The 24,355-nt window shown below is 38.7% G+C and overlaps 1 protein-coding gene across 3 annotated transcripts in view; it reads right to left on the reverse strand.

The window, feature by feature from the left end:
- Window positions 1-24,279, reverse strand: part of ana3 (rotatin homolog anastral spindle 3) — a 25,177-nt gene extending 898 nt beyond the window's left edge. The window contains exons 1-29 of one of the 3 annotated variants that reach the window (XM_022086078.2): window positions 24,008-24,279; window positions 23,212-23,399; window positions 22,722-23,005; window positions 21,657-21,942; window positions 20,567-20,701; window positions 20,148-20,297; window positions 19,340-19,650; window positions 18,681-18,891; window positions 18,201-18,421; window positions 17,421-17,664; window positions 16,749-16,958; window positions 16,274-16,489; window positions 15,934-16,107; window positions 14,497-14,632; window positions 14,179-14,403; window positions 13,354-13,639; window positions 12,252-12,490; window positions 11,448-11,777; window positions 10,683-10,933; window positions 10,097-10,317; window positions 8,904-9,033; window positions 7,948-8,200; window positions 7,056-7,224; window positions 6,019-6,218; window positions 4,098-4,990; window positions 3,320-3,524; window positions 2,203-2,414; window positions 1,336-1,476; window positions 526-655 (exon numbers count right to left, since the gene is read on the reverse strand). In XM_022086078.2, the coding sequence (XP_021941770.2) occupies window positions 526-655; window positions 1,336-1,476; window positions 2,203-2,414; window positions 3,320-3,524; window positions 4,098-4,990; window positions 6,019-6,218; window positions 7,056-7,224; window positions 7,948-8,200; window positions 8,904-9,033; window positions 10,097-10,317; window positions 10,683-10,933; window positions 11,448-11,777; window positions 12,252-12,490; window positions 13,354-13,639; window positions 14,179-14,403; window positions 14,497-14,632; window positions 15,934-16,107; window positions 16,274-16,489; window positions 16,749-16,958; window positions 17,421-17,664; window positions 18,201-18,421; window positions 18,681-18,891; window positions 19,340-19,650; window positions 20,148-20,297; window positions 20,567-20,701; window positions 21,657-21,942; window positions 22,722-23,005; window positions 23,212-23,399; window positions 24,008-24,098 (6,742 nt within the window). In that variant the 5' untranslated portion in view covers window positions 24,099-24,279. Of the gene's footprint in view, window positions 1-525; window positions 656-1,335; window positions 1,477-2,202; window positions 2,415-3,319; window positions 3,525-4,097; window positions 4,991-6,018; window positions 6,219-7,055; window positions 7,225-7,947; window positions 8,201-8,903; window positions 9,034-10,096; window positions 10,318-10,682; window positions 10,934-11,447; window positions 11,781-12,251; window positions 12,491-13,353; window positions 13,640-14,178; window positions 14,404-14,496; window positions 14,633-15,933; window positions 16,108-16,273; window positions 16,490-16,748; window positions 16,959-17,420; window positions 17,665-18,200; window positions 18,422-18,680; window positions 18,892-19,339; window positions 19,651-20,147; window positions 20,298-20,566; window positions 20,702-21,656; window positions 21,943-22,721; window positions 23,006-23,211; window positions 23,400-23,875; window positions 23,934-24,007 lie in introns of those variants that run through there. The other 2 variants (XM_022086077.2, XM_087348959.1) reach the window with 2 other exon arrangements.
- Between the last annotated feature and the right edge of the window lie 76 nt (window positions 24,280-24,355).

Here is a 24,355-nt window from a genome sequence, read left to right on the forward strand (position 1 = left end):
AACTGCTGTTGGTTTTATACAAGCCAATGAAGTAGTAACTTTTATGTAAATTACCGGCTTCAAACACATGAATGACATAAGACAGGCAAGTCCACAAATTATTATACTCAAAAATGAAAGGCAGCTTACAAACTCCTTAAACAATTCATTTTTTATAACTGCAACTAAAGTTAAACATAGATAAGATCCTTCAAGAAACTGTAATAAATTTATATTCACTAATGGCTTATGATCAAATCAAGGAGGCTGTGATGGGTGAGACATGAAAAATATACAAGACACATAAGAACTGCAACAAAATTTTGGTGAGAAAAACTGAACATAAGAAACCACTCTGGAGTACTAGGTATTGATGGATGGATTATGTTAGGTTGGACCTTAAAGAAAAAGGGTGTGAGGACATGGTTTCTTGTACACATGGTAATGCACCCATAAGATCTTGACTAGGTGAGCAAGTATCAGCTTATCAAGAAGGTCTCTGTTCCATGTAGCACAAGCAATGTTCATGAGTATAATCAAACATACCTGAGCCCAGAAGCCTTGGACGGTTTAGATGATGAAAAGAAATGTTACGTAGAACATACAATGCAGCCATTTTATTTGCCACTTTGGAACTTGCTGCTAGTGATATGAGAAGGTCCACTGCATCTGTAATCTAATAAAAACACAATTACGATCCAAGACATATAACACGTATTTTTCCACAAAATAACCAACATCAACGGATAAATCTGAATATTTTACAGTCCTGCAGGCTAGAAATAGAAAAGAAAACTGATTATATTTGAAGGAAAACAAACTATTAATAATTACAAATAAATGTACATTTTTCTTTCTTCATATGAATGCTGCCATGAACCACAGCACAACTGAGTACAATCTCTTACTACCCACCCCAAACAACCCATAACTTCCCCTCACCACCTGTTATTTGCTCCAAGCATAAAGCAGGAAGTCATATCTCTTCATCTACAAGACTATACTGAACAGATTTTGATTAAACTTGATAATGGCTGTCTACAAACACTCCTATTCATACTTAACCTTAATTAATTTTACAGCCCCACTAAAGACCACAATGAACAGCAATACTGAACCTTTCGGTTCCATAAAAGAAAGGGAGCTTCTTAACTACATGACTATTAGAGTAAAGAATGAAGCAAGGTATGGTAAGAAGGGAAATCATTAAATGAATCTGTGCAATCTCACGCACAGAGCAGACACGTTCGGCAATCAACGAGTAGACCCCATAACCAAAGCTGTTTACCCCTTGCTAAACATCAATCCTTGACAGAACAAACACCCTGCTGCTCAACTTAAATAGCTCTATTCTACCTTAGGCACTGCCAGCTGCCCCTCGGAATGGAATGTGAAGTCTGACATAAATTCAAGCCAAATCAATTCTACTTCCTCCCAGTGCTTCTGTTTCTTGGTGAGCGATGGATGAAGCTTGGGAAGACACTGGAACAGCGTACTCTGGAGGGAAACCGACAGTAATTAGTTCACTACAATAAAACTTAATAACTTACACAGCACGTTGCTAACAGTCAGACACTTCCACCCACACCCAGAAAACTCTGACATTACTGATGGCATTTACCATGGTCTCATGTCAAACTGCAGTGACTGCACCAGAATTGTTATGCTATGCATACATTTCCTTACTTTATCATTGCCCTGTTCAGTAAATGTAACAGTGTATTTTGTCCAGTATGTTGCAAAGGATTAACAGTTTTAATTTCCTTTGTCATCACAGTGTTACAAGTGTTTGCGTGTTGCTAGAGAATGGCTAATGATGCTTTTCTAGAGTATCTGAGTAGACATGCACTGAGAAGCAAAGTTGTATTGCAGCTGTTTGTGTGCATGGAATGAAGTCTCGCCAATAAACTGAAGTTTTCTGAACATCAGACAGCCCAAAGGACACTTTATTTTCTTGTCTCAAATGTAAAATAAGCTTTTCAGAGTTATACAACTATTTGAACACATCTCCAATATTTTAAGATAGTTTATTTTTCACAAACTTTATAACCATGGGAATTAAAAAAATTGTCTTCTTATAGACAGTTGCCTCAGTACTTGGATACTCTGGGGCATGAAGAACTTTTACAAGGTGATCACTTTGCAGTACAGAGTGCTGGAATTCAGAAACTTACGCCAAAACCTCGAATCAGAAGTTTCTCTTTGGTATCTTTGGTAGCTTACCTTGGCAATAACGTTTCTACATTCTTGTGACTGACATGAGTTTGTTAATATTTGAAATGACAAACTGAGAATTCTTGCTTCATGGGCACAGTTCAATGCTTCCATCTCTCTATGAACAAGGCTCACAATTTCATGCAGTAAAGACAATGAACTTGGTGTTTTCCTGAGTCCTACACCGACAACTGTTGTTGTCAGCACAAGTGATTGCGTGGCTGCAAGAATTAGAAATCTGTATTATATACTCATACATTGTAAGCAAAACAATGCTGAAGCAGACATCTCCAGACACGCAGCTCCCAAACAATAAATGTTGAACACACACTCCATTATCCAAGAGCAGTGAGTTGCACTACTCTCTGTGCCCCCTTAAACCATTATACCACTTATGTGTAACCATATGAAAAAGTTTTTGAAACAGCAACAAATAACATTTGTGAATTAAATTATTGGTTATCATCAATGTGGATTCTGTTATAATAGACTAACTCTGACATCAGGACCACAGTATTTCATGTTATGATGCTGTTAGTCTCGCAGGTTGTCGCCAACATTTTGGAAAAACTCACTGCCTCCATCATCAGGGTGAAAGTTACTTCTATGAATGAAAATTATAAATTCCTCTGAAACATTAGTGACCATGTACAAGACTGCCTGGCATCATAACCCAGAAGAATGAAATACAAACTTTCACTGTAATAAAACTCTCAAATCTCAGATACTGACTGGTACATTCTAAATGTAGAGGTCAAAGGTCATACAGATATACAATTATATGATTCATTTCAGTTTCACAGCCTTTTACATTGTCTCAAATACATGACCAAGAAGGGATAGAACTAAAGATATTTAAATGTTACTTTTGTGGGTGAGAATATAAATACCATAAACAGGCTAACCAATAAAGTGATTTAGAAGTAAATACAGACAAATTTAAGCAACACCTGCATCAGAGTCTTAATATGTAACAAATCACTTGAAAATTTTAACAACATTAGTACTTAAGTAGCTGAGTAAATGTTAACTCTCTTTTGTAAACATAACAACCAAATGAAACAAAAACCAAAACTACAAATTATTCTAAAAGTGTGACCAAAAACTACGGCTAGTTTGCAGTTACCTGAAAGGCATAAGGTAGTGAACGTGGATAACATTTTCAGAGCATCTTCTAAGAGACTTGGCAGTGCACAGCACCAAACCCACAGTTTATGCATCACGTCAGCCAAGCCCATCTCTGCCGCGGCCACTTTAACATCGCTGTCACCATTTAGGAAATTGGTCAGTATTGTGAACAGGATACCAACATCCCTCAATACAGGACATACCTGTTGGGTGGTAAGAACCATGAACACAGTTTCCAGTAACACTAGTATGCATGTTGGTAGTGCTCAATCCCTTCACGTCGTGGACATTTTATGGGTGCGAAAAATGGTCTCTCGCCTGGAGGGAAGAACACAGATTGACACAGTGCTGAGGGGATATATTTGGACCTGCTATTGCGGTGATGAAACCAAGGAGCACTGGATGGGCTGCATATGTAGCAATCATGATTAAGATGAAAAATTTGTACATTTTTGGTCATAAAATCTGAAGACAGGAAACTACCTGAGATACACAGGCATGCAGACAAGGTGTTCTCAAAGAATAAAAAAGAGACACAAAAAAGTGACTATCTGTGTGACAGTTTGCTTGACTTCGGCCCCCAGTGGCTTCATGGTGACACACATAAACTGTCAGAAGACACGATTCACGGCTTACAAATATTAATATCCGACTTCTGTGGGTCACTGCTCTGGTAAGAAAGTGCCCCTTTCTCTAATAACCCACCGATGTAATTACCATCTAATGAACATGATAAATGCTGAAGCACTGCATATATACAAATGCAGTACACTTACCTTTTTCTTAGCGCTTACTCGACGCAGATTTTCAGCGGACTCAAGGCTCAACCTTACATGCAATTCTCGAAGTTGTATCACCAATGTCTCAAGCAGACCTTGTCTCAGAGCTGCTTTCTTTGCTTCTGCAGAAACTGCCAAGAGACTTGACAGAGCAGCTGTTACCAGTGTTTTGCCCTTAGCATCGCTGCCTTGTGGAAGACTGTGTACTTCATAGAGTTTCAGAAGCAAACTGCAGAATCTTGCACCAAGTGCTTCATTCTTCAAAATTCCTCCCTCTGTCCTGACTGACGGAGATTCATTCATATCTGCATCTAACTTTCCTTTAGATTCCTTTGAGGAATGACACATGTTCTTGTTCTTATAATTTGTTATGCTTCTACTGGAGTCACTTTCAGTTTCACCGGCAGCAGACTGACAATCAGAAGACAAATGCTTTTGCTCATCGGATTCAGATATGATTCTGAGATGTTTTACTGAATGTTTGCTAGAAACAAGTCCTTTTCTGTGAAACACAGTTTCATACTGGAAAGAACCCATCTGTCCAAGAGGAAGCAAGGAATGCTGAGCTGTGTGAGAATCCTGTTCCTCAGGTACAGAGAAGTTATCATCCAGAATATTCTGCAGAGAACAGGACTCTCCTGGAACTGATCTCGTCCTGATCTCTTGTGACATCACTGACGTGAAGGATGTCAGGGCTGCGTAACGCAAGTCTGCTGATAAGTCAGTCTCGATAGCCGTCATAAGCGTAGAGAAGTATGGCCACGGTCCACATTGAAACAGGTTGTCTTGTACTGTTTCAAAACCTTGCTTTCCTGACAAGACAGCTGAGAAGAGTTTAAATAACTCAGTCCACAATTGATTGCGTAAGAACACCAGTTGAGGAGGAGTTGCTGTAAAGAAATAATATATGTTACAAGGACATGGGAAAAACATAAGACAACACATTACATAACAAACAAAGGCACCAAAATTTAATTATCACCAGAGTTTAACTGTATTTTCCATAAGAGTATGTTCTCAACAACAATTATGAAATTTGGATTTATAGCATTCAATATAAATGTATGTCTTCCATCTTCAAGGAATTAATCACATTCTGATTAATATCACATTCTACATGTCAAAGTGTTAAATTCTACATTGTTTTTGTAGAAGATGGATACAGATGTTCACTTGCTGATGCATGTGAAATGTCTATGTAGGATTTATTTCATGCATCTGTGTGTTGTATTCTTGTTCCTATCAAACACAACTTTGCTTGTCTACTATACTATGATTATACTACTGTCTTTCTTGTGGTAATGGTACATTAATTTAATGTTAAGTTCAACTTCTGTCATTAGGAATGGGGTGGCTCTATGAAAGCTCTTATAACTCTTACCAAACCTGCAAGATGGAGAAACCAAATTTTTGGGTACATAACACCTCCCCACTTTCAACACACTTAATGGAAGATATCCACTTGTTACAAGTAGATAGAAATTGATGTTGCTTTAATGGTTGGGTCTGATGAACTTATAATACACGATTTGAGAAAGATCATTATGGAGGAAACAACTGAGTTCCACCCACTGTACTTTTCCTCGACACTCCACGACAAGTTTGCTACAGCAACAAACAGATAAAAAAGGATATGTTGTATGTGTGTGTGTATATATACACACACACACACACACATATATATATATATATATATATATATATATATATATATATATATATATATTCTTTTCCATAAACCACTTATTCTTAACTGACTTTAAAACAGTCCATTCATTAGTCAACAGTACTTATAGTTTTCATTCTGCGAACTAAACTCATTTTGCTGACAAAAACAAACATGCCAAGTATTTTCAAAAACCATCTACACATCAAGATGAGAACATAGAGAGATGTGAACGACTACTGAGGTACTCACAATACGTAACTGGATCAAGCAGCACTAGTAAAGAACGGACAAAGTCATGTGTGCCGACAACTGTACTGAGGCACGTTTCATCCAGTAAAACACACTTGGACAGAATACAGCAGATTGCAGTTTGCATTTCAAGGATATCCACATACTGGAGCACGCTGATATCACATGTATCTTGCTGAGGAACTCCTGCCACTAGGCAGCTGCAACATTCCATGAATATCAGTCAAATGATACCAACACTTGGACCAATAAATATTATCCATGATGTAATCTGTGTGAAAGCTAACACATGGATAGGCATATGAATTATTAACTTAGTATATTATCGTGTACAAACTCATCAATAAAATTGCCAAAACTGACATTAAAATAATTTTTTTTTAATTAAATACTTATAAAAATGTCCAAAGCATCAAGAGTTGACCAGAGTGCACAGTGAAACATCAGTACTTATTATATACAGAGAATATTCACACCCAAGAGACGGAGAGTAACCAGAAGGTGGGGAAAATTAGATTAGAAGCTTAATAAATTGTACTCCTTGCAAGATATTACTGAAGTGATTACATCAAGGATGAGATGGACAGGGTATGTAACACAAATTAGGAACATGGACAATGTATAAAACATTTCAGTCAGAGAGCCTTAAGGAAGAGACCACATAAAGGCCTGGGCACTGAAGTGAGAATAAAATTAAAATGGATCTTAAAAATAATATACCAGGCCAACAAAATCCAGTCTCCTTCAACTACTATCTCCCATAGATCCCGCCTGACATTACCCTCCCATCTAAGTCCAGGTCTCCCCAGCAGTCTCTTCCCCTCAGGCATCCCAACCAACATCTGGTGCACACCTCTTGTCCCATCCATGCGTGCTAAATGCCCCGCCCATCTCATTCTTCTCGACTTAATCACACTGCCAATACTCGGGGAGGAGTACAAATTTTTAAAAGTACATAATAAAATAAAATCCTAGAATTTACTGCACGCTCCTCAAATATTGCCGTGCTGATGGCATCAGGATCTGCAGATGCTCACCTGAATAACAACCTGACCAGGCTAAATTTATTGATGCGATGAAGTGCATCATCAGGACTGAGAGTCAACAAATTGACCAACAGCCAGCAAACTGCCTTGACGAGACCTGGTGTGGTCTTCACGTGAGACTCCACGTGCAAACTGCCATCAGCAAAACTTTTGGCTGGTGCTGAAAAAACCGTATTTATTTAAATTCATCAGTGTATAAACTGAATGGAAGTTCACTGAGCATTATAACAAATATTAAAAGTATCTCACACTGGTATAGAACCTTTTGGTGTTCTGAAGAATCAGACCTCAGACATTCCACAGTAGAAAATATTTCATAAAAGAAAATAAATCTAAAAGCCAAACAAAAAGCACAATCCAACAGCTTATAAAGAGGAAAATGATTAATACAAATACAACGAAGTATTAAATACAGTAGCCTGTCAATTATCCATTAGCAGTGGTGTCTTGTGAACACAGTAATTAACCTCTGAGATCCACAAAATGCAAGGAACGTTTTGACTAGCTGAGTGATTATCAACTTCCCAAGAAGGACTCTGCTACAGAAGTTAGTTTGTAGTTAATTACAACTTGAAAATATGCACAGCACCACACAGATGTGATGAAGCTATTGAAGTTCAAGTAATAAAAAAATTGGGGATGTTATTATTGCATCCCAAGACAGGGAAATGATAAGCCAAAATTTTGCATTTGATTGTTTGACATCACTGAGAGGCACAAACATGGAAGCAAGTTAAGGTAATTAAATTTCTTTACAGAGATGTTCCTTTTGCCACAGGCTACTCCTTTTCAAACTGAACTGATACTTGCATGTGTTACTGGACATGCACACCATTTTGTATGTCATTCATGGATCTGAAGTCTTTATATGAACTGTACAAACCTCTAGGATCAATGGAAGAACTGCTTTCAGAGTTCCTGTTACAGACCACTGAATAATGTTCACGCGGAATTCCCTCCTCTGGTGGCACTTGCTGACTGGATGAAGACCTGGCACTCCAGCCATCTGCCCTGTTAAATCCATTTGGATCCACTGTCCTGCCCATACAGAGACGTGACAACACTGTAGCTACCTCTCCGTAGAAGTTGCACTGAGAAAGAAGAGACTCAAGTGCCTGGACTCCAGTCAGTGGCACCTGAAAGTGGGACAACAGTGAAAGGGACTAAACCAAATACGACGATGCGTAACTCTGCCATGAGAAACAATGACAACCCTCATAGGCACATTACAAATAGTCTCCCCACTACCACTACCTAATGGTTCATGATTCAAATGAGGAGAGGATTGACATATATGATCTGGCTTCAGGACTTCAGGGTTAGGAAACAGCACAGTCCAGTACGTGGCTACCAATGTTACACAGAAACTTGCCACTTCCATCTTCAAAGTAGAAGAAAAAACAATATCAATTGCGAGTCATATTATAAGAGTACTGAGCACTCAGATGGCTGTCACACTGTTAATTTCTTCTGCTCATGGAAGATGCAAAAGGAGGTCTGTGGATCACAAAACAATTCCACTTCACACTCTTTCGTAAAGAGGCTGAAGCTTCGATACTGTCAATACCAAAACCCACTTCTGGAACTGTTCCTGAGCCAACTAAATCCAGCTTAAAAGGACTCTGCTCAAAGTACTTAGTTTGTTAGGTGTAAGTTGTTTTCTTCTTTTTAGCATTTTGTTTTCACACACTGTTTACCATTAATTTCCTTACTGCCAACTTAAGAGACCACATCTTTCACACAGAAAACTCATACATACAATTTGCTTCATAGTGAAACCTTCTACATATCATCAGTCTCGTCACAATTGTAACATATTTAAGAAGGGAACTGCCTCACCTCTGCAGAGTTCAGAGGCGCACGGAACAGGCTCAGGGTAGCGCCTCCTGTACTGTGGCTGCTCAAATTTGTCAGCAGTATTGCAGCCTGTTCCCTCACAAGGCAGGCTTCTTCATGATCAAGCAGGAAGCTATATCAAATAATGTACATCAGATCATTCGATGAAATGGCTGGTACTCAGAACTCAGTGACTAAGAAAAGTTATGTAAAAGAAAACAAATTTAGTTTCATTACCATAGCAAAATACTTACCTTGCTATAGTGAAGTTGACACATATCTTGACCAACTTTCAATCAAATTCTGATAAATTTCTAGTCACATAAAATGCAGATCAAAACAATAAATGTCAACTGTTAATAGGTGAAGTATGCAAAGAGATAAATGTGGAGCAAACAAATTCCATTACAAAACAAAAATCTGTAAACAGTCCAGTAGGTTTTCCAGGGATGTAAATCAGACCATTCAAGTCAATGTCTCCTCACCTTGCTTTGTGCCTAGACACTGGAGAAACTTAACTTTTAGTCTGCTTAAATTACACAACTTTTCTTGTTCTGGTAAACCATACTGGCCAATCTAGAAATACACACAAAAACTATATCCTCACATTCCACAACCACAATGCAGGACATAATTGTAATACAGAGATCACTAAGAAATCTTCTAAAATTGTGACAAAGTTCACATATCTGCAAATGACAGTAACCAATCAAAACTACATTTGCAATGAGATCCAAGCAGATTAAATATGGGGAATGCTTCTCATCATTCATTTCAGAATTTCTGTCTGTCAGTTTCACATGTAAACAAGATCAGGAAGGCATTCTACACTTATCGGTGGTAACATCAACATACCACTTAACTAGCAACCACAGCTCGGGAAGTGTAGACTAAAAACTCTCTTACTCAGAAAACGTTTTGGAGAATGGGGAAAATTACATAATGAATCTTCATAATTTGTATTTTTACAACAAAAAAAAAGACCAAATGATGAAATGGATGTAATACGCAAGTGAGACATAAAAAACGCATACAAAATTTTAGCTGCTAAGCATGAAGGGAAGAGACTACTTGAACAACACAGGTATATATATGGGAGGATTATATTAAAATATAAATTAAAGACGCGTTATTTTTATACTGTCTATCGTGATGATTCAATCTGACAGAGCTGCACTTTATCGCAAGTTTCTAACCTGAGACCTGCACCCCACATGCCACCTGCTATGGTAGAAAGCCCTGACAGAAGATATTCGCATCCCTGGTGTGATAAACAGAACCCAGCCACTAGCTGCAGGGCAGCGGAACGAACTACCGTGTCGCGACTCATCCACAATGGAGGTAACCACATTAGGTTGGCCTGTCCAGCTGCGTGAGTTTCTGCTCCCAGGGAACACAGCCACACTGTCTCCCAACCCTGCAACAAGATTAACCAGTTCCTGGACATCCCACTGCACCAACATGCATCAAAATAACAATTTATAAGTTAAACATTTTAGATTAAATTTATTTTGAGTACTGCTATACAATTAAACATATGACGCTTGTCTACTATCTTTGCACGATCCTGCAACTTCAAGCACAGTATTGAACCTTCAGATTCCATAAAAAACACAAAGTTTCTTGGTTAGCTTAGTAATTACCAGCTGCTCAAAAAGGTCTCTGCTGCAAGAAGTTATTTGAATTCGACCAGCACTTAATGTACTGCTGCATCAGAATGATACCCATTGTATATTTCCTGCCGGAGACTTCCAATGACTCTGGAAGCAGAAGTCTTTATACCTTGTTGGATGTGCTGTGCTGCATCTCACAGAGCAGATGGTTCATACACAGCATTGCATTGCGAGTGATACTGACACCCATAAAGGAAGCTACGCCAGCCCCATCTTTACCACAGGGAAATGCAGTCACTAGCTCCGTCAAACACGAGATAAGTTCACTCCACAATCGGTGAACATGGCCATCTGGGTGATCAGTCCAACCGAGCGTGCTTGTGAGGTGAGCCAAGCATGACAACATCCAGTCCAGGAAGGCTAAGACAGGACGTTAATACAGCGTATCACTATTCAGGATGGTAAATAAACTTAACATTTAAATTCAAAATGGAAACATAACATTAACCTAACTCATTCTTACATTAATTAGGTTCTATACCATAAACATTTGACTATGAGAATATTAAATGTGGGGAACTCTTAAAACACAGTTCAGGGTGTCTATCTTCCAAACTCTTAGCTAAATATGTAAAGATTAAGAGACACAAAACTATATATTTATGTGCTGTATGGAATTTAAAATGGTCTCTCACTACAAGAAAAAACAAAATGCTGCAGAGGAGAATTCTTGAAGCTGAAAGAGCAAAAGCAAAAGTTTCCAAAGAATCGCTACTGTCACTTTTCTAAGATTTTAAAATCTACTGAGAACCTACCTGCAATCTTTCACGTGTGAGATGAGTTTCAGAAGTTAATTCCACCTTACAAAAGGCATGTTACTCACAGAGCACCATTTAAGAGTAGATAATAATAGGGAGGTGTTCTTATTGGTTACCCAGGTTATAGAAGGTCTGTGTGTCACTGAAGGTAAGATTCTGTGTGACTGCCTGGATTATGTGAGTCCAAGAGCCCGAGCGACTGCCAGTGTCGCCACCCGCACTTTTCTTTGGCACTGCACTTTCAGCTTCCTCTAATTTCCTCTCGTGCGATGAGCACTCCTGGACCAACTTCAGTATTTCTCGACACAGCTGTTTCGATACCAGACAGTCATCATCCGTTCCACTAGCTACAGCTGCTATTCTTAACAGATGGTTTGGTAATGGTTGAGTTGCATCCTTGAGAATTTTCGTTATCCAGTAACCTTGACATACCAGCTCTCCAACACCTGCTGATTATCGGTACACCATTATCAGTCTTGTTGTATTTTTAATGTGACAAAGTTCAAATAAAGACCAGAACTGTAAAAGTACGAATTATGTAGTGCTTGACTGCACAGTAATCTCTATCCTTCTGTTACGTCTTCTGTGTTAGGCGAAAACATCCTTCTCATCCACTGACCTTTAATCTATGTTCTACCTTTAGAGTCTGTATAAACATTTTATCCTTTAACCCTTCAAAATCTAAATTATACTTTGATAATTACCTTGATACCAATTTCAATTACAGAAAATTCTAACATTCAATTCCCAATCTCATTCATATACAAACTGCTTACATCATCATCATGTCAAAGAAGTCAACTCAAATGAAAGGTCCTGTCCAACATTTTAACATGCTAATTTTAATAAACAAATAAATAAATAACCAGCTTCCGCTGTTTATCAGAATATCTACGGTGGATGCGTCTCTTTTAATTCACCTTGTTTCCTTCTGCAGCACGTACTGAGGTACAGTTGCAACAACTCCAACACAGAAACAAGTAACTGCTGATCCTCAGTGGATGCCGGGGAAACTGCAAGGAACCTCTTAAAAGTATCAGCCCACGGCAAATCATGCCACCAATCAGAAGACTCAAGCTGAGATGCAACCAAGAAGTTTAATGTTGGTTCCATATGGCAATTCATTTTGCCACTGACCAATATGTGAAGTGCAAGGTACCTGCAAATAATGCTGAAAAGTTACTGTTCAGATTCTAATCTTATATATAAAACTAACCATATGCCCAGTGTTACTGGCGGGGAAACATGATACATGCTTGCAATTCTCATAAATCTCCATTGCCTGATCATTCAATACATTTTACTGAATATTGGGGAAAAAAAATAATATCCCCAAACCCACAAACTTCACCAAGACTTCAACCCATCATAGGTTCCAAGTTTGTGACCCTACTTTCTGTAATCTCCTTGCCAAAACAAACAGTTCTTTTCTTTGCACCATTCTTCTATTGTGCTTAGTTTTTGAGCTAAAGAAGCAATCTTCGCCTGGAATCTAAAGCAGGACAGTTCTTCAAGGTCGCAGCTTTTGGTTACATACTCTCCTCTTTGAAACGAACAACTTTAGCCTTGGCATAATTCTTTTATCATTCTTAGTTTCTTCACTGAGATGTGAACTCAGGACTCTTTCTGGAGTTCTGGTCTTCCTATATTCTCTTCTGAATGTCAACAAGTAAGTATTATAATATATGTCAGAAAAATGTCAGGTGATTTTTCTGAGAGTTTGGAACAAATCAGAATTTTCTACGTTGACATTAATGGAAATTTCACTTTCAAGTTACAAATTTTCACCTTACAAACAGTTTTCATCGAACAAATTACATTCGTAAAACAAGAGATAGGTGACTAAGATCAATTTCAAAGTGGTAAAAGACATTAACACCAAAATGTGGCTTTCCAAATGTCAGAAACATCCAGATAGATGGCCTGAAGTGTTAGAACCGCCACACAATTACAGAGCACTCTCTACAATGAAACAGTATAAAAATATATGAAAGAATCAAAATCTGCAATAAAACTACTAACCCTGTTACACAGTTAACAGCTTTCAGTACCGCTTGATGTGTGGTAGCATTCTGAATATCGTAGAAATGCTGCTTGCATCTGCGAGCCACAGCTGTTGCTTTCAGGCACCTCAAATCTCCTTCCAAAAGTCTCAGTTCACACGCAAACCCAGACAGTTTATCCTCGCTTATAGCCGCATTGGGTGGTACTTCAGACCAATTCAGGACCACCTCTACTCCACCGAACCACTGCACGTTCCAGCAAAGTCGAAGCAAAGAGCAGCAACCCTCATCCTTCAGCAATTCTCCTGCACAGAGAAGCAACAAATATTTTCCATCCTAAAGAATAAAATAAGATATTAAACCACACAACTAAATTCCAGTGATTTCCCACACCACAAAGGAATCTATTTTTATTTTTTTTGTGCTTTTGTAACACAGTAGTTCCACTTTAGAACAGATACTTCACTAATCAGCTGTCAGGATATTTAATGACATTGCATCAACTACAGAGGTTGTGGAGCACCAAATTTAAATAAGTATTAATGATATTACCTATGAATTTATTTCAGTGCCATAGTACACATGAAACAAAACTACAATTACAGCCCAACATCAGAAAATATAAGTTAAAAACCTAATTTTTATGGAGGGCTGCATTGAAGGTAAAAGCTAATAAAATGTGTAGACTTTTGTAACATTTGGACAAGCAAATCCTGCACAATGACATCATAAACATGTCCATAAAACTTGCATCAAACACCTTTATGTGTCAGAAGTACCGACACAGAGAGGCAAAAGCCTTCATTATGACAGGCCCTGCCGCTTACACTTACTAACTTCATACTTTTTTCTGAGTGCTGTGTGTGATGACTGCTGTGCCAATGCGTGTGACACAGAAATGGGAGTCTCATATGCCGAGCCACCAAGTCAGGGAGGGAGAAGCGATGCCATGGAGAGCTACTGCTGGCTGGCTCAGGGACACACAATATGAAGTCACTGTACAGAAGCAGACACAACAGCACCGAAGAATCTGATCGTAACCTGTCATCACCACTATACAGATACACAGCTGAAAACCAATCAAACAGCACAAATGCACTACACGGTTAAACGCATGTATCATGATCACATACCATGCTGAAGTATAGTATAAAAAACTGACCTCGTACAATACATGAGAAAAGGCTAGCATGACGCGAGAGTTCCTGCCGGAGTTTCGTGCTGTACAGTACCATGCTCTTCAGTACACTGACGCAAGGGATCACAGAATCAGGAGAGTTGCTGCGCTCCTTATCCACCTATAAAGTGACTTCCTACGTCATTATTAATTGTCCACCACAAACGCAGTAGATTTGACTGATTGCACAGCATATATCCAGTGCTCAATAATATTTCAATATACAGTGAAACCTCGATGCATCGTTTTCGGCGGGGGTGGGAAATAAAAACGATGAATGCGGGAAAACGATAGATGCGGGAAAGCATTAAAATTTTAAAAAAACAAACAATGTTTCTCTTTCAAAGTTACTTCTTTTTACCAAAAAAGTCTTTAATGGACAACTGGTTTGTCGAAACTTTACGTTTTAGGCCAAACAGAGCCCTTTCCACGTTCAAAATGCTTTCTTCGTCACGTTCACTAATATTATGCGCATAAACGAACGACTTCACTTTTGCCAATGCAGCGTGTGCTTCGGCAAAACTCGGCAAAGTTCGGGCTCGCATTCGTCGTTTCTCGCTCTTCTTCAACGCTCCCTCAACCTTCGCGGACTATAACAGGAAAAATGGAAGTACTATTACTGCCGAACTCAACGAAACGTAGCTGTAGAAGACACGATATGAACCAGAAGAATGAAAAAGTTTCGCTCGCCTTTCCTTTGTACTTATAATAAAAACATTTGTGAAGAAATTCACACTGCACATGCCATCTGGCATCGCTGGAACGAAATATGAGTGCACCCAAATTAAAATCGTAAAATTTCTGACAATGGGCACCGCCATTCACTCCAACTATCACCCCTGCACCGCTGACCCCTCATTCCAAAAGAATCTGTGCTGGTTGGGCGACATAACAGGTTACCGCTACTGTTTATTCCAAAAACATTGTGCGTCTTTCGGTATTAATTTATCTCAAAACCCAGCATTTTAAATTCTCAGAAACGATCATTGCGGGAAAATTGTGGGCCGGGACTAAGATTTTTGAACGATAGATGCGATAAAACGATAGTTCGAGGAACGATAGAAGCGGGAAAATGTAACATTATTTTATATGGGATGTATTCGGGACCGAACAAAACGGACGATGCATCCGGGAAAACGATAGTTCCGGGAACGATGGATAGAGGTTTCACTGTATATGTGTGTATGAAATGTGGAAAATTGGCTCTATTTAAACACAACTATCTTCAGTGTAACAGGATATTGTATTTAAAAATGTGAGGGCCATGAAGCAGATGTCTGTTGCCAGTGACTTTTGAAGAAGAATGTAGATGTGTCCTGGCACTTCTAAATATTTAAATCAAAATGTTTGCATCTTGTTTTAGTCCCTCTGACAATTGTGTACACATGAAATTATTTTCCAGGTTAACCTAACCTAACTTACCAGGGCTTTATGTAAAATATCAAGTATCAAGTCCAAGCCATCTTGCTCCAAGAACTGGTCATGCAAAGTATGGTCCTCCAACATCACACTGATTTGTGTGAGAGCCGACCTTCTAACAGCAGGTTCCACTCCTTTTGATTTCAACAGCTCTACCACTTGACAGAGACTGCTGACCTAGAACATGCCCAGCGAATTTTGATTTTCAGAACAAGTTTAACATGTATGTATGAAGTGACTTTGGAAGTACGGAATGATAATGATGACGACGACAAGTATTTATATTTTTAGGGTAATTTTATTGGCATTTTTGCACCATTAGCTCCTCACAGCTCTTCTCTACCTGATAAAAGTGTTGCTGCATTCTTCTATGGTCAAGATCGACTGGTCTGTCAGTCAAACAAACAGAGTTGAGTAAAAGACCTCTCAAAGATGAGAAATCTGGAAGTTTCTCAAATGCTCTCTCTTCTCTATTCATTATCCAGGTCAGTCTTGACACGGCTTCTTCCCTCGTCAATGGATCGCTACAAAACAGCAGTCGAAGATTTCCTTTTAAAACCTGGAATGTGTACGAGGGCATGGGGTCAGTCCAAGAGAAACATACACAGAAACTATGATTTACTGTCCACTGCATTATGTGCTAGTGACATATTCACAAAAGAACTACGCTACGTGGCATGAACATTGCATCTTCAAACCTGTAAATCTTTTTGTCTGAAGAGGAACCTTATTCTTGTTGTGTAATATTCTCACTCCGAATAGCGACACAGTCAGTGCCGCATGTCATTCAAATTATTGTTTGTACTTAAAATCCTTACCTCTGCCATAGGCAGGTAAATTGACTGGCTGGTCTCTGGCTCAAATATTTTTACTACAGTTCGACCAAGTGACGTGGTTTTGTCAGCATAGCACTGAAGCAGGGGAAGTGCTGGAATCAGACGTTCCAGGAAACTCCGCCATGCTGGCTCAGGAAGTAGGAACTTGCCTTTCAGTAAATGAATCAATATCTCTTCTGAATACTGTTGTATCTAGGAACAACAAGTTGGTGGCTACTTCTTAAAAACAAACACCAGTCTGAATGAATCCATGATAACATCTTTGCGGTAATTTAATTATCTGAGATTTCAAATATAACAAAATTAAGAAATATGCGATACAACAATTGTTTCCCTTACTACAAGAACAATAACATAAATGCAGATAGATGAATCAACAGACACTGGATTGAAAAACAAATGGACACACTAAAACATTTTTTACATTATTTCCACATGTCTAGGGTTCAAATCCTGTCACAATGAACCTTTAATAAACATTGCCAATAAAAGCACACGGTAATTTTTTAAATGAGTCAATATTAACTGAACGTTAATGAAACAAGGAGTTAGTATATTACAGTATATTAATATATAATTAATGCAGAGATGTATCCAAGAAGGAATGACTTTCACTTGCAGAACAAGAAAAGTTTATCTTATGTTGACTCTAACCTTCTTGTCCAAGCTTGCAGCTCCATGGGTGATGATCTCTATTAGCACTGCAGTATCACATAGGAAATCCAGCTGTCTCAAACCATCAACAGACATTTGTGACACTTGCTGAACACCCAGTATCGCCACCACATATTTGTGACAACAGCTGTACATTTCAAGTCTCACATTTGGCTCAGAATGAGCCAGCAGTTTAAGAATTACACCTGTAACAACTTTCCAGCTGCTCTCATCAAAGGACATACTGAAAAATCAAACAGCATCAATATAATATTAATGAAACAGAATCTGTTAACAACTATAAATGTGCTATTTGATTCTGATAAAATGCTGGAACATTTAAACTGACATAAATAATGTACTTAAAAATTTCTTTATTAACTGTACTAAAATAACAGACTTGGGTCCAATGAGAAATTAGTAATTTCCACTGTTCTCGAAGCATTATTAGGGCAATGATGCAGCGTGCATGGATGGAACAAAAAATGGATACAAAGTATCAGATGGGAAACTTAAGAGATGAGACCAGTAGGAGACAGGCAAAAATGAAAAGACAACATTATTCTACATCTTAAAAAATCAAATGTGATCAGGCTCAAAGCTTAAGCGGCAGACTCATCTGAACGTGACAACAAACCTTTGGGATCCCTACAAAGTAGGGAATTTCTTGATCAGCTGAGTGACTACTAGTTCCACATGAAGGACTCTGCCCCATGGAGTTAGTAACTTCATTATATAAACAATAAGTGAAAGGAACAATTGGTAAACACATGTACTTACTGATAAAGTTTATTAACAGCAATCTCAACACAATGCCTCACTATGTCAAGATTCCCATGAAATGGAAGACTTGGTAATGATTCATCCAGCACTACAAATGACTCTCTTTCAAGCTTATTGTGATTCTTCAGAAATTTCACTGCAGCCTTCATAGATGCACATATCATCATAGCAGTCTCATATCTCGCGAAGCAGTCAGCGTCAGATAAAGTATGAAATGCCTGCAAACAAGCAATCACAAATACACCATTACGCTTATGGTAATCTAATTTGTCATCCCTCAGCCCTTAAGTTGGCGGCAGACCGTTCGGTGACGATTATTACTGACCAATTAAAATAAAATTTCAGCTTAAATTAATTCACCCCTCAGTAAAAGATCTTCCTCGAGCCACTGACTTTGTTCAACTGACCAAGAAATTCCAGAGCATAAAATCAAATCAAAGTACATGTAATGGTACTACAGACAGTATGATACTGTACCTTCACATACTGCAGAATATCTGTATGCAGCATTGGAAAAAAAGCAATAACAGACAAATCTATCAAACTTCCACACAAGACACTTTTGAACTTTTGATGTAAGACACTGTCTCCAACAGAAACAGGAACTATGGCCACTAACAACTTGCGAGTCAGCGCCAAGATCTGCAGATAAGTTAATCGGTTGGCCTCTTCATAAACACCTACAGATCTGTAAAGATTAGACAGGAATCATTATGTACTCACAGATTATACATCAAATATTCACTGACAGAAACATGCTGCTGCTATTCAAGATACTCAGTATCAACAGTGAGTCGTTTAAGAGTGCTTAGAAGTTAGCCCAACATCAGGATCTTGGTTTCATGTCAAAAATATGTAATTGTGGGTTGTAGCATTCTGTAACGCTAGCATCCTACACATCAAAGTCTGTTTAGTGTTCCTCTGAGACAGGGCATGTAACATGCAAAGATGATTTTTGCAGAAAACTTGATGGGAAGAGACCATTTGGGAGATTTAAGCATAAATTGGAGACGAATATTAAGAGAAAACTTAAGAAGACAGGGTGTGGGGAGATGGACAAGATTTACTTGGCTCAGGATTACTGAATTGGTCAGTACAATTAAGAGCCCTGTTTATTCAGTTCTAACAAGCAGTACCTGTGTTTCTCCAAGACTTCTCCTACTAACATCAACACCTGTGTCAGGTGTTCTTTAACATCTTGCGCTACAGAATCAGAAGAAAACCAAACGCTCGGTTTTATGCACATGGCCAGCAGCTTAGCAAGCTCTGCTGCCAAGAGTACACAACAGTTCATATTGGTCTGTCTCCGAGATCCTGAGCTGGGACCAAGATGAGGCACTGTATAGAGCAGACAAAGCAAGCAGTACTGTGGCAAAGTTAGCTGCTGCAGCTGCAACAGCACAGAATCTTCTGTAGTTTCACTCGAGTAGCCAGCTTCACTAGGTGCCTGAAACATACAGTGACAATCACTGCAAGCTATGATCATGAGAATAAATGTAATTTAAAGCTATGTTATATGAACCCAGTCACAACTAGCTCAGCTAGTAAAGTAAGGTTACGCTCTGGACAGTTAAGCTCCAGTCTTTGAAACCACATCCAGACAAGCAATGAGAAGCAATGAGGCCCATCCAGTCTCAGAATAAAGGTGTCTTTCTCTAAGGGTACAGTGGCTGAAGCATGAAGCCAATCGTTCATTTACAAATAGTGCCGAGATCTAGAACATGTGGAACTTTACCTACACTCCCTCCTTATACCCTCAGCCGTCAGTCACAACCCATCAGAGGAACACTGCCTTTGCCATCTGAACCTCCTGGAATTTTATGTCAAAGAGCCTTTGCAAAGTTGCAGACTGATTACCGATGCAGAGAACAATTCTTCAGCCTACACACGGCTACAACGGAAATTAAATTGGATGAACACGCTGAAGTATAAAATTATACTTACATTTTGTTGATAACCTTTATATCCTGCAGACTCCTGGTTGCACTGAGCTACATCATTGCCTGTGACAGATTTGTCTGTGTTCAAAGTGGCAGAAGGGTGACCTGACATGTAACTGGCAGATGAAACACTGGAATCAGGCCTATCACAAGTCTGCAACCATGACAACACCAATAAGCAACTCCATTAAGCACAGGCCTTTCTTACAATCCAACGGTCACTGTAGATTACCCACTTAAAGCGTATAGCCATTTTTGATTGCATACTGCAACGTTCATTTTATATATGAAATAAGTAAGTGGTAACAAATTAAATAGTCATGGAGCAAATTTCTGTTACAGGCACATTTTCTCATTAGGCAATACAAACAGATAACTGGAAGTCTCTAAAAGTAATGGTTCATAAAATCTGTCCCAACTCACTGCCTGCTTAAGGTTGGTAATTCCAGGATCACTGTAGTAGCGCACTCTGACCCGCAGAGCTGCTGTCAGTCTACAGAGGCAACATGCCACAATGTCACACACTCTGCTGTCACTGTTAAGTAAATCGAAGAATGCCTGCAACACAACAACCGATGCTGTTTCAGAGCCAACACTCTTCCAGTATACTGCATTTTCATCTCAAAATTAAATTAATTTTTTCCGTGCTGTGAATTATAAGCACGCTGCTAACTGAGAGGCAACAAGTACTTTGACTCGCCTATCACAGAAAAGACAAAGAAACTGTATTTAGTAAACAAACACAGTATTCATATGCTATGGTAATTTAACTTACAAAAATAACTATGAAGTGACACATCACATAATTTGAAAGAATACAACTGCTATTAAATCAGAACAAGAAGGTTGCAAAAAATTAAGACAGGCTGGCAGGAATTGCAACTAGCACGGAGTTTCTGTACCTACGTCGTTTCAACAAGTCTTCAGAGGTTCTCACTAATATAATTTTTAATGGAAAAATAACTTTCATACAATATGCATACACATTTACGATCTATCACCTTTACAACACACATTTCTCACAGTTGCAATGTCCACATTCTAAGGGAGGTCTTAATAACTGCACATTTTTCAAAGACCTGTCACCAAACAAAATTTCAGTACCCTACATTAAATTGCAAAAGCACTGTTCAAACCCCACAAGTTTGTATGGCTGCCAAATAAGCACTGCTCATGGAAGGTAATTATAAATTTCAAGAGAGTGAGACGGCTTCCATTTGAATCCTGATTGGCTTATGAATAAGTAGTCTGCTCCAAGGAACTAATTAGTTCTGCCTTAATATTATCATTCCATCCATACCATGGTCTCCCTAGTGGGCTCTTCCCTTCAGGTTCTCAGACATTTTGTACGCATTTCTTCTCATCTCTCCTATGCTTGCTGCATGTTCTTCCCATTTGAACTTTCTAAATATACTATTTGGTGAAGGGTTTGCAGTATGATCCTCCTCATTATGCAGGTTTCTTCACCCTCTTGTTAATTATTTTCAATTTAATAATTAAAAGCAATTACTACCTTAATTATTGCAGGTCTCTGCAAGAAGACCTCTGCAGGAAAGTCTTGTAGCATCACATCTGTGAAGAACTGGCAAGTGTGAAGGATAAAAGGTAGGTCTGTGGTGCTGGCAAGTGATTCCTCGATGGACAGTAAGACGTGACGATCCGTCACGACAAGTGGCTGCCAAGGTAGCAGAAGGCATCGGAAGCAGCTTGGTTCCTGTGAACGCACTGCCGCAGCCTCATCTGTAGCGTTCCCACTGCTGAAGTAGCCATGACTGTGCTGATGAGGCACTTTGGATGGGCTTCAGAACAAAAGCATAGCAGAAACATGCTCATAAATTGAGTTGAATTAATCACATATTTCTATATTATGTGTAGTTATAAAAATATCAGAAAAATGTACTATGGTTTTCCTATGGCAGATTTTGCAAAGTGAGACTGCTGGTTCCACGTGTATCCCGAAGATTCAAACTGCATATCTCTGAGTACATGTCCAGAGGGTTTCCACTACACCAGCCTGCTTGGTTACCAGAGGTGAGAAAATTTAGAGGCTTAATTTAGCTGCAGTAAAGTCCACCTTACAGGCAAGAGAATCTTGCTTATAGACAAATTGAAATGGAAATAATCATCCCAAAAAATTGCTTCTCTATAGTAGCACTGACCACTCTAGTGGCTCCAAAGCTTAAACATGACAACAACAATGTTCTGTAACAATCTCTAAACATTCTCCTAAACAGATAATGAAAAACATGCAATGTCATGTTTTCTAAGGGCTCGGTTCAGCATTCTTACCTTTATTTGGTTTTGTTCAAACTGCAATGACTTTCTGTTACAAAGACATTGGAGATAAATCTTTTCTGGAAGCCCCGTCTATAAACTCACCAAGTTTCATTGAAATGTGGGAAGGCCAGAATGCAATAAAATGGCCAACAAGCAGAACACATGCCAACATTAAGCAGTAAAACTGTCCTTCAAGCAGTTATCCCTCACAAAACATAAGCCTAAACAAGATGAACACAGAAGTTTTAGGCTCTTATATGTAACACAAATGCTACTCCACCCATTATTCCAAATTACACACCTCAAATGCAGGTCTTCTGACACTTGCTGTCCCTCTACTTGAACATCTACGGGGGTAGCTGTTGTCCCGACACTTCTTTGGCTTGCTTCTTGCCTGCCAGTTGATGGTCTGCTGTTTTCTTGCAGATCGGTGACACATGGTTCAAGTTCATTTCTGTCTACTGCAGTCACAATTTCATCAACCAAACATACAAGCCTAGGCTCCACCTTGGTACGAATCGCATCAAGAACTCTGCAACTTCCCTCAGTCTTTACTAGCATGTGCAGTGTTCCATCTACATCAGACTTGTGGGGAAACAATAACATTTAATTACATTTAATATAACTAATTCTTGATGTTGTAAACTACTAGAACTTCAGTTTCACACACAGACTCAACCTATTAAAATCAAAGTCAATAAACTCAAAATTTCATAATCATGTGACCTGACTTAGCTCTCAAATGACAGATGGCACAGAGCAGACAGGTGAAACAGCAAAACTGTTCTTACCTTTATTAACCGCAGGATGAGGTTCAATACTTTCTCTGCCTCTGGGCATGTTTCAAAATTAAACCAATTAAGCAGTTTCTCAACCAAACTCTTCTGAGCTATAAGTTCTTTCTCACTGACAAATCCATATTCAAGTTTTGACACAACACTATTTAAAGCACGTAGTCTGATCTCCTCCAGGCTATGTCCTGTGAAAAGGGGTACATTATATATAAACTTATAGGCCAGTCTTACACAGTGTTTGACTGTGTACTAGACCCATCTTCACTGCTCAGTATGATCAGTAAATGTCAATATTAATATAATAGCAGTCAGATGCTGAATTCAACCAGCATACAGCATACTGTGAACCAGTTTGCTCTGGTTCTGAATACACACAATTACTAAATGATGTCACATACTACTACATAACGGATTCACTGTTGTACAGTGTTTGTACTTCTAGCCTTTGTTACAAATTACATAATAAAACAAAATAGATGTTGGCACAGCTGTAAAATGACGAACTGGGTAATGCTGAATAGAAAGCTGTCAGTACTTGGCTGCAAATTATGTCAGCACAGGACACCCTGCATATATATATATATATATATATATATATATATATATTAAAATGCACTGCTTGTTACAAACATCAGGCTAACTCTCTAATAAAGTAACCAACCTCTAGTAACACAACTCGAAGGTTCTTAACAAAATCTGCCCTTAGCTACGGGATGCAGCCTTTTAAGTCGTGAAACATTTTCTAATGTACAGATTACTCCAAAAAATTCCAAATTGAAAGTAAAATACACACCTAACTTTTCAATCTGAATCGTCGACAGAACAGAGCCTGTCAAATTTCCTGGCATGTCCTGCTGTAAGCCCTTATAATAATCTACATACATACAATTATTTCCAAGTTTTAAACACCGCCATACTTCAATCACATTAACGTACTATAAACAGACACCAATGAAAAGTACCTCTTCCCGCAACAGAATTCTCTATCCTGTTGAAGAATTTACCATTTATAAACTGCATTTAAAATGGTAGTTAGTTCTGATACAATAAAGGGAATACTACAAAGAGGAATTATCTCTAAGGCCGAAAGGTTATGTAATTTGCGAAACGCCTGCTATTATTACGTGGTTTGGTTTGTAGC

Source organism: Zootermopsis nevadensis, unplaced genomic scaffold (genome assembly GCF_977971745.1).
Source record: "Zootermopsis nevadensis isolate Lab colony 2312 unplaced genomic scaffold, Znev_1.0 Znev_ptg000015l, whole genome shotgun sequence".
NCBI lineage: Eukaryota > Metazoa > Arthropoda > Insecta > Blattodea > Termopsidae > Zootermopsis > Zootermopsis nevadensis.